The 10,402-nt window shown below is 45.0% G+C and overlaps 1 protein-coding gene across 1 annotated transcript; it reads right to left on the bottom strand.

Annotated features, from left to right (window-relative positions):
* Positions 1-326: 326 nt before the first annotated feature.
* LOC147093678 (putative G protein-coupled receptor 139) lies at positions 327-7,483 on the bottom strand. The gene is made up of 2 exons (XM_085973911.1): positions 7,340-7,483; positions 327-1,396 (listed from the first exon to the last, which is right to left on the bottom strand). The coding sequence occupies exons 1-2, from the start codon at positions 7,437-7,439 to the stop codon at positions 465-467; spliced, it is 1,032 nt and encodes a 343-aa protein (XP_085830037.1). The 5' UTR covers positions 7,440-7,483; the 3' UTR covers positions 327-464.
* Positions 7,484-10,402: the final 2,919 nt, after the last annotated feature.

Raw genomic sequence — 10,402 nt, 5'->3', positions numbered from 1 at the left:
AGTCCAAAGACAGCACAGGCTGATTGTTTTAATGATCTGTTTATTGTTCTCCAGGTAATCCACACACATAAGCCACCACAGTTATTGTTCATGTCCTTATATTATTTAGATATTAATTACAGACGGGCTTATTCTCCTTTCACACTCAACTGGTGTAACCCACGTGTTCTGACGCTCATCCAGCAATCAACATCCCATTCTCACATCAGCCTAAACCTCAATGCTGGGTCTTGTATTTCTTTGTGTCCAGAGTTTGATTTAATCCAATTAAACCCCTACCGCTTTTATAACCTTACCATCCACCTCTTCTACCTTGCTCACTGACTCTTACATGGGAACACGCGGGCCTTGTCAGATAGAGGCCAGCGTTATATCTGGAGAAGCCTGGGGCAGAGATGGAGCCTGTTGGGGTTCCGGTAAAAGATGGAAAGAACTCAGGATGGGATATGAGATGCAATGCAGGTCTAATGCTGGGAATTCCTCCGATCTTTTCGTTGCTTAACTAATTTAAATATTATTCTCAGTGGATATTTCATCCCAATCTTCAGCTCCTCTCTGAATTTAGTCTGTGTTACTGCATAAATACACGTGTTTGTGCAGCAGCTCAATAGCAGGAGCATATAGCTGGTATAATCTGCGATAATCATTGGGTCATTGAAACCTATATGATAATAATGGTTTGTAATTCGCATTAATAAGAAAAATATCACGTATGTCATCCAGAGCAGTATGAAGTTTCCGGATATAGCGAAGAGTAGAATAATGGATTTCCTTCGGTTCTCCATCTCCGGATCATTGTGATTCGCATCATTCTTGCTGCTCCTCAGCCTCCTGCGGACTCTACTGGCCGCCAAAATGTGTCCTACGGTCAGAGCATTGAGCAGCAGCATCAGGAATATTGGGAGCAGTGGGGTGAAACAGCGATCAATCCAGCTAAATACTACCCACGCAGTTACAGTGTAATACTCTAGTTTTGGATCACAGCCCCAGGGCACGTTGTCGATTGTATAGGAGTGTTCAAATATAAAGTACCAGGGAATGTTTTTCAAACAGAACAGCAGACACACGGTTCCTATAACCATGGCTGCAGTTTTCTCGGTGCAATATTTAGTCCTCAGCTTCTGGCAACAAATGGTAACAAAACGATCAAAAGTGAAAGCGACTGTTAACCAGACAGAAATATCTGTGACTGCATGAGCCAGGGCGAAGTTGAAAGAACACACAGGTGTGAGGAACAGGAAGGTAGTTGGGAAATAATAATCATTAATCCGAACCAGTATCACATCAGTGATAATGACCAGTAGATCCGCCGTCGCCATGGCCACCAGGTAGCGGGTGATACACCTGGAGAGACCGCACTTTCCCCGGGACAGGATCACAATCGTCATCACGTTCGCTGTAAATGGGAAACAGACAGAAACAGGGAATCAGCCTTCAGGTTACAGCAAGGGAGCCAGTTTCACAGTATTTGATGTGAAATGTACTTTACTGCAGGATCTGGGGGTGGGAACTGAACTCGTTACCGCTGCCAGGATTGGGCAGTTGAAAACAATTTTAACATAAAATTGCAATGTTCAGTATAAGAGAGTCTGGAGTAAATAAGTGAAAATAAACGCCATCAGCAAAGATTAAAACATGAACAACATGGATTCTCTGGGAATTTCCTCAGAGCTGCTCCTCTTCCACCATCGCAGCTTCCTCAGAGGTGCAAGGAATCCTGACGAGTTCCGAGTAAATTACCGGAACTTAAATTGTATGAGCAAATGGACAGCCAGATAATGAGTTATAATTAATAGCAACAAGTAGCAGTTCAGTGACGGAAGAACAAATGAAAACAAAACGAAAGAAAAGTGATTGAAAATAAGTACTGAATGGTCAGTTATAAATTGGGAGATAAATGATGGGTGAGGAGCAGTGAGAATGAAGCCGGCCCGAAATGCGGTAAATGCTAAACGGGGAGCACCGATGGTGAGAACATCGGCGGGGTTTGGATCCGTGGCCAGGAGAGGGGCGCAGATACCAGGCGGAGGTCAGAGCATCCTCGTATTTGTCAGGTTGGATTCTCAGACTGGGGGGAATGACTACAAACTGTTGAAAAGACAAATGTCAAACACCATGTTACAAAGCGACTTGTTGTGGGTCAACTCGACCAGTTTCTGTTTACAAACCACCAGATGGACATTTCAACAAAAGCAAAATACTGCGGATGCTGGAAATCTGAAATTAAAACAGAAAATGCTGGAAATACTCAGCAGGTCAGGCAGCATCTGTAGAGGGAGAAACACAGTTAACATCTCAGGTCGATGACCCTTCGTTAGAACAGGAAAAAGTCAGATGGACAGTTCACCTGATCAACCGACTCCCCCTCGCTGGAAACCCCAGGTCCTGACATCGGTGCCTTGAACAGTTCAACATCATGTGGGCAAACTCCAACAATCACCGCAAGGGGGAGTAGGTCAGGTGTGAGCAGCAACAAAGAAGATGACCTTGTTCTGTGATCCCAGGAATAATTGAACCTTCCAAAGCACATGATGTAAGACGGAGCACACTCCCGACCTCGCTTTTGTCACCTCTGATAATGGATGAAACTTCAGAGGGAGGTGATGGCGGCGATCCGAGGCTTACAGCAAAGACCAGTGCAAGTGACAATAGCGGCTGCTGTCCAACCCATGACAACAAAGTACCTGCCGAGATTCAGCTTCAGAAAGTTTTAGTGGGAAGGTTGTACCTCTGAATTGGACGAATCCATCTGTAAAATTAATCTGACACATGAGAAATATTGAGAACCTGTCACCCTGGTCTGTAAGATTTTCCAAAATTACATCCTAGCAGATATGGGAAATATATACAACTGAGCATCCGGAATAAACAATCAACAATATCAGAGTTTCACTCAGGATAATGTGTCGTATGGCAGGTTGTCAGCTTGACATGGAAAGAAGCGTCATGGGTTAATTGGTACAGAATAAGAGAGAGAAAGTGTGTGTGGGAGAGAGAGAGAATGAGAGACGGATAGAACGAGATAGGGAGAGACTAAAAGAGAGAGTCAGTGAAAGGGAGAGGGAGAGAGAGGGAAAAAGAAAAATTGAGATTGAGAGACAGAGACAGAGAGAGAGAAAAACGAGAACTATATATATCAGAGACAACTCTGTGCAGAAGGAACAGCCTTTGCAAAATAAGGTAGGTGAAGTAGAAATAATTCACTGTCTTCCTGCAGAACCGACTTTAGCCAAGAGACACTTAGGTGGAAATGATATGACATGATTTTAGGAGTGTATAATTTTTAAATAGCTAAGCAGCTGGGGGGATCTCCATGGATACAGAAATATATTGTAAAGGTACTGCCCCCGAATCAGAGATAAGAGATATGAGGTGCTGTCCAGTGACTCTGAGCAGGTTGAGGTGGACCTTCTGCTTGAACTGCTGCAGTCCATGTGGTGAAGTTGCTCCCACAGGGCTGTTCGGGCGGCACTTCTAAGGTTTGGACACAGTTACTATGCACCAAATGTGATGGGATAATTTTTTCCCAATGTTACCAATATTTTGTAATGAGTCAAACCATTTCAGTAATTTATTTATCTAAAACATGCAGCATTATACAAAATTGCTAAAATTATTCGCCACATTTATCATGCACTAAACCATTAATTGATTCAACAATTGGATCAGTGTTTCAATGGTTTATTAATTATAGTCCCGCCTTACTTAGAGTCACAATTTAAACAGTGGTGACACTTAAATAACAAATGATTTGGTTACACAACGATTGCCGTCAATTACACTTGTTTCTATTTCCAAGTGCAATGACGGAATATGAAGAAAAGAATATCCACCACTCTGTGAATCCAACCACCAATGTCGTCAGTTAAAAATAAAAATATCTTTACTGCTGTGCTGTAATGTTTCTATTTCCCCAGCTCTCCGTTCCTTCAGTCTCCGGGCTCACTCTCTGTGCAATGTCCCGAATATAACCATTAAAGCACGGAACATTATCATATCAATAAGCATATCGCAAAAGGAAGAGGGAGGACAGTTAGGGCGTGATATTCCCAGAATTTCTGAAACTGACCCGTAATCTGTAGAATAATCACCTCCGGACAAACACAGCAACTGAGCAGACCCGCAAGGAGAGCAGTAATACAAAGAGACACGGACTTATACAATCAATAACCGGTTACAATGGCTCCCCGGGAACTCCACGGGCGGCAAGTATAACTTCAGAAATCACTTATCCCAGTTACACTGAAAATGGACACGCGATTAATGGAACTCCCATTGCAGAAATGCTGATGACTTGGGAGCTTGATGCACAGTTACACAGGGACACAGGAGGAGGTTATTCAGCCCCACAAGCCTTTTCCGACATCACATTAGATCCTGGCTGATCTGCACCTTAACTCCATTTACCTGTCTTGGTTCCATATCCCTTGATACTCATACCATAAAAAGTTATATCCATCACAGCCTTAAAATTTCAATTGACCGAGCATTGACAGGCTTTTGGGAAAACGAGCTCCAGATCTCCACTGCCCTTTGTGTAACAAAGTGTTTCCTGATTTCCCTCCTAAATGGCATAACTCTCATTTTAAGACCATGTCCCCTCGTCCTCCAATCTCCACCAAGGAAACAGTTTCTCTGCATCTACATTATCGAATCTCTTTATCATTTTAAATAACTCGAATATAACACCCCTCAACATTCTAAACACAAGGAATACAAACTAAGTTTATGCAATCTGTCCTCACAATTTAACCCTTTAAGCCCCGGTGTAATTCAGGTGAACCTGCGCTGAACTCCCTCCAAGACGAATACATGTTTCCTGCGATGCGGTGCCCAAAACTGAACCTCGTGCTCCAGATGGGGTCTGACCAAGGTTCGATATAACTGAAGCATCACTTGCTCACTTTCGAATTTAAACACCCTTGTGAAAAAACCCAAAATCCCATCAACATTTATCCCTACTTTTTGTCTCCTTCCTCGCAAGCAACTACTGACCCGTCTCACAAGGTTACCTCCAATACTGTGCAATCTCACTTTTGTTAATAATTTCTGTGTGAAACCTTTTCTGAAGCAGGGAAATAACTGACACTGTATTACAACTTGAGAATATGGGGATCAACATTCTATTGCATCGTGTGCTGACGATATTTACAGTAAAAATTACACCCGCTGACAGGACATTGAATGAAGATAACAATAGGAGCTTTTGTTGGACATAAGTGCATTATGATCTCAATGAACATATCACTCAAGGAAGATGGCGGACAGGGAGGATGTCATATTCAATTAAATTCTGACATTGATTTGGAAAAAGCAAACCAAATTCTTCAGAAGGAATAGAAAAGATATCGGACATGTACAAAGACCAGTGACACACATAAACCCTGATTCACAAAGTCAGTAAGTTCAGAATCAGTTAGCGGGAACACCAAATACCGCTTGTAGAACGGGAACATGGCAAACAGATATACAATACATTCCACTTTATTTATCTCTGAGAAATGATGGGGACTCTTGGTGCAGGACACCGAGCCGCAATGGACCCTGTGAGCTGTAATAGTCAGAGAAAGACTTATTAATACAGGAGCGAAGCTTCCAATGGGAGCATTAGGCTGCATTGTTCCTGAGATTTGTGCGAGTCAGTGGGACAGTGAGACAACTCACTTCACTATGTCCTTACTGAGTAACATCTTTAAACAGACCTGGCAGAGTTTTAAAACCAATAGTAGAAATATTAGAGTTTGATGCCGATCACATTTGTTCAAAAAGTAACCTGGAACTTTTAGTAGCAGCGGGTATTGGGAACTCATTCCACTGAATGTGAGATTTCAGTTTCCCAGCTGAAGGGGAGAATTTGATTCCTTGTAATGTAGGAGTTAAAATACACCGGTTTCATACCCAGGGCTCAGTCACACTAAACTATGAATCTGAGCTAGAGGAATGTAACACAGACACAGATTACAGGGCGATATGATCAAAGTGTTTAAAATGTTGCAAGGATGGGAGAAGGTAGATAGAAACAGACTGATTCCAGCAAATGATGGGGTCAAGAACGAGGCGTCATAGATACAAGATTGAACAGAAGACATTCGTAACATTGGAAAAGGGAGTGGGAGAAACTTCTTTACAAAGAGAGTTGGGAGGCGGTGGAGTTCAGTTCCAGGGTTAGTGGTTGAGGCAGAAGCTATGCTCATTTTCAGAGTAGAGTGGATAGGTGGATGGAGGAAGAGGTGATGAAGGGATATCGGGACAGGCTGGTTAACTGTCTTTACAAATATCTTCTAACTTTAAGGATCAGAAGGGAACTAAATATAACTTGGTAGCGAGCAGCAGTTTGACCGGGTGGACAGGTTGGCTGAGAGTTCAGCCGGTGTTATATCAACATGCAAGTGTATGATCTGAACAATAAAAGTGTCCGGTTTGTATAAAGGGACCAGAACCCGGATTCTGATCGGCGCTCTGGGTAAAATGCGGGTGATGGAAGCTGAAACGGATTTTTCAAATGGGGACAAACCCAGGAGAGTTTCACAGAGCGCCGCTGCTTTGTTTCAAACGCACTCTCAGTGCATTGGATTCCCGGTCTGAGCTTCTGGAAGGGATGTGACAGGAATGAGCTGCTCCCCACCGGCTGAAGGCAGCACAGTGCCCGCCCGGTGGGTGAAGAGGAGTCTGAGAACAGGCTGGTGACCGGTCAGGGGAGAAGATCAGGGGGAGAGTCTGTGTCTCTGCATGGAGCACAAACCCAGCCTCGGCATGGATTGTGATCAGCAGGAACAATATCCAGCACTTTGCTGGAAACAGACCGAGAAGAGCGGGAAGATTCTGATTAATGAGACTGAACAAATCCCAGTCCTGACTGTCAGGATTCCCAGGTATATATCCAGGAGCGGCCAACAGTCGATCGATCCCCAGTGGGAGTCAGAGGGGGAGAAACTGCAGCATTTTACAACACAGTGAATGTTCAGTCAGATATTGTCCTTGTCAGATATTAACGAATGTAGCCGGAAAAAGTGGAGGAGAGAAAATCTGGCCGGGCATGGAATCAATGGAATTAAAATATTCCATGGAATCACACATTGCACGAGGTCTCAGTTAAATGGAATCATTGGAAAGACATTAAATGCAGAAAATAATCTGCAGTTTTTATGGGGTTTAAAGAAACTTAAAATTGCAAAAAATTATCAGTCAATGAACGAGATACAGCGGGAAATACAGTCACTGAATTTCTGCCTTTCAATTGACTTGTGAAAAACAGTGAGAAAAGGACACTTACCGAGATAGGAGCAGAAACAGAGTTAACCCTGATTCACAACTTTAGTAATGGAAGATAATCACTTACCGGGGATTCCAATGGCTGCTATAATCGGATAGTAAATCATTACTGCCTGTAAAATTGGCGGTAAGATGGTAAATGGAAACGTGGTGAACGGAACTCTCATTCTGTCTGAGAAGTGATGGTGACTCTTGGCACTGGACACAGGGCTCAAATGAATCTGTGCGATGAGAGATTAAGATAAAACCATTTATAATTGAGGGACAATTCCCGTGGGATCAGGAAGCATCAGGAGTATTGACATTACTTCCAGTCATTTGGGCAGTGCGTCAACTCCCTACACTGTCATGTTTGTGTTGCACTAATTAGATACAAATTGATATTACAAGTGTTTTGAAATGAAACCGCCCAAAGATTGGAATGATATTTTGCTCACATTTCTCTCTGTCAATGTACTGAAAGCCGGGCTCTGACCGCATCGCTGCAACACCTTCAACAGAAGCAGCTTCAGGCTCCCCTCTGTGACGTCACACGGCTCAGTCCTGTCGATGCACCAACTGAATTCCCCCAATTCTCAAACATCTTTCAGTGTTTACACCGCCCCCGGCCCTCCAAACTCAGCCCTATCAATGTGGGAGTTTAGGCTGGCAATTGAGTGAGGAATTTATGTCTTTAGGACGGGAAGAGGTTGGGCTTTGCACCAACACCTGGAATAAATTAAATGTAAAATCTCAGGTAGAAAATGTAACCATGGACAGGGGCTCAAAAAATCCTCGGTTTCACTGAAATCCACATTCTATAAAGGTTACAGGTGATGTGAAAGCAGAACCCTTTCAGTTTTAAGAGGGCTAACCCAGTTATAGGGTACTGTACAATATTGCAATAGGTTGGGCCACATTTGGAGCAGGATCTCTGTGGAAATCTCCATCCCCCAGGATTCTGTGGGCTGCGGTGGGGTTTCGAGTTTCTGCTCAGTTCATTATTTTCTATTATTATCCCATTCCCAGTAGTTCCACTTTGATCTTTCCAGTGATATTATCGAAGGTCAGGCCGTGGAACACAGGTGCATTCAGACCAGGAGTCGGTCATTCAGCGTCTCGGGCCTGCTCCGCCATTCAATTTGATCATGGCTGATCTGCAGCTCAGCTCCGTTTCCCCGGCTTTGCTACTTATTGCTTCTTATCCTCACCTTACAACAATGTATCGATCACAGCATGAAAGCTACAAATAATCCCGAGCATTCGCAGCTTTTTGTGGGTTAGAGTTTCAAATTCCCACCAGCCATCATGTGACACGGTCCATCTTGATTTCGCTCCTGAATGACATAAATCTAATGTTAAGCTTATTGCACAGAATTACATAAAATAAACAGCAGAGAAACAGGACATTCGGCCCAACTGGTCTATGCTGGTGATTCTGCTCTACCAGTCTCCTCTCACCCCATCACCATGGCCTTCTAGTCATTTCACCCTCCTGTGTTTATCTAGCTTCCCCTTAAATACATCTGTGCAACTCGACTCAAATAATGATTGTGGTAGCGAGTTCGACAATATGTCCCCTTGTCCATGATTCCTGCACCAGACGGAATTGTTTCCCGGCATCTACTTACTGAATCGTTAGACATTTTAAGCACCACTTACAGGTCAGCACTCAATCTCCTTTACTCAAGGGAATGGAAGCAATATTTTGCAACACGTCCTCGTAATTTAACCCTTTTAGCTCATGTAAATTTCAGGTGATTCTGCATTCCATCCACTCCAAGGCCGATATATAATCAGTGAGGGCCTCGGGAGTCAGGGGAAGAAAGGAAGATTGGAGAATGTGGTTGGCGGGGGAGATTGAGGCCTCGTGTAAAGTGAGCGGCAATGGCAGTCGGAGAATGGGGAGACTAGAGAATGGGAGGTCAGAGAGAGGATAATGGGGTCAGCCAGAGGGGGACTGAGGGTCATGACAGGGAAATGGGATTAGGGAGAGTGGGAAAGAGGGTCAACAGCTGGTAAATGGGGTCAAAGAGAGGGGGAAAGAGGGTCAGCAGCAGGTAAATGGGGTAAAAGAGAGGGGGAAAGAGGGTCAGCAGCAGGTAAATGGGGAAAAAGAGAGGGGGAAAGAGGGCCAGCAGCAGGTAAATGGGGTCAGCGAAGGGGAAGAGTGTCAGCAGCAGGTAAATGGGGTCAGAGAGAGGGGGAAGAGGGTCAACAGCGGATAAATGGGGTCAGAGAGGGGGGAAGAGTGTCAGCAGCAGGATAATGGTGTAAAAGAGAGGGGGAAAGAGGGGCAGCAGCAGGTAAATAGGGTAAAAGAGAGGGGGAAAGAGGGTCAGCAGCAGGTAAATGGGGCCAGAGAGGGGGGAAGAATGTCAGCAGCAGGTAAATGGGGCCAGGGAGAGGGAGAAGAGGGTCAGCAGCAGATAACTGGGGTCAGAGTGAGGGGAAGAGGGTCAGCAGCAGGTAAATGGGGTCAAGGAGAGGGGGGAAGAGGGTCAGCAGCAGGTAAATGGGGTCAGAGAGGGGGTAGAATGTCAGCAGCAGGTAAATGGGGCCAGAGAGAGGGGGAAGAGGGTCAGCAGCAGGTAAATGGGGTCAAGGAGAGGGGGGAAGAGGGTCAGCAACAGGTAAATGGGGTCAGAGAGGGGGGAAGAATGTCAGCAGCAGGTAAATGGGGCCAGAGAGAGGGAGAAGAGGGTCAGCAGCAGATAACTGGGGTCAGAGTGAGGGGGAAGAGGGTCAGCAGCAGGTAAATGGGGTCAAGGAGAGGGGGAAGAGGGTCAGCAGCAGATAACTGGGGCCAGAGAGAGCGGGAAGAGGGTCAGCAGCAGGTAAATGGGGTAAAAGAGAGGGGGAAGAGGGTCAGCAGCAGGTAAATGGGGTCAAGGAGAGGGGGGAAGAGGGTCAGCAGCAGATAACTGGGGACAGAGAGAGCGGGAAGAGGGTCAGCAGCAGGTAAATGGGGTAAAAGCGAGGGGGAAGAGGGTCAGCAGCAGGTAAATGGGGTAAAAGAGGGGGAAAGAGGGTCAGTAGCAGGTAAATGGGGTAAAAGAGAGGGGGAAAGAGGGTCAGCAGCAGGTAAATTGGGTAAAAGAGAGGTGGAAAGAGGGTCAGCAGCAGGTAAATGGGGTGAAATAGAGGGGGA

The sequence above is a fragment of the Somniosus microcephalus genome, unplaced genomic scaffold, assembly GCF_052327205.1.
Source record: "Somniosus microcephalus isolate GS21.2 unplaced genomic scaffold, FLI_Smic_1.0 unresolved_chr1, whole genome shotgun sequence".
NCBI classification, from domain to species: Eukaryota; Metazoa; Chordata; class Chondrichthyes; order Squaliformes; family Somniosidae; genus Somniosus; species Somniosus microcephalus.
This window is presented reverse-complemented; position numbering and strand designations above follow the sequence as displayed.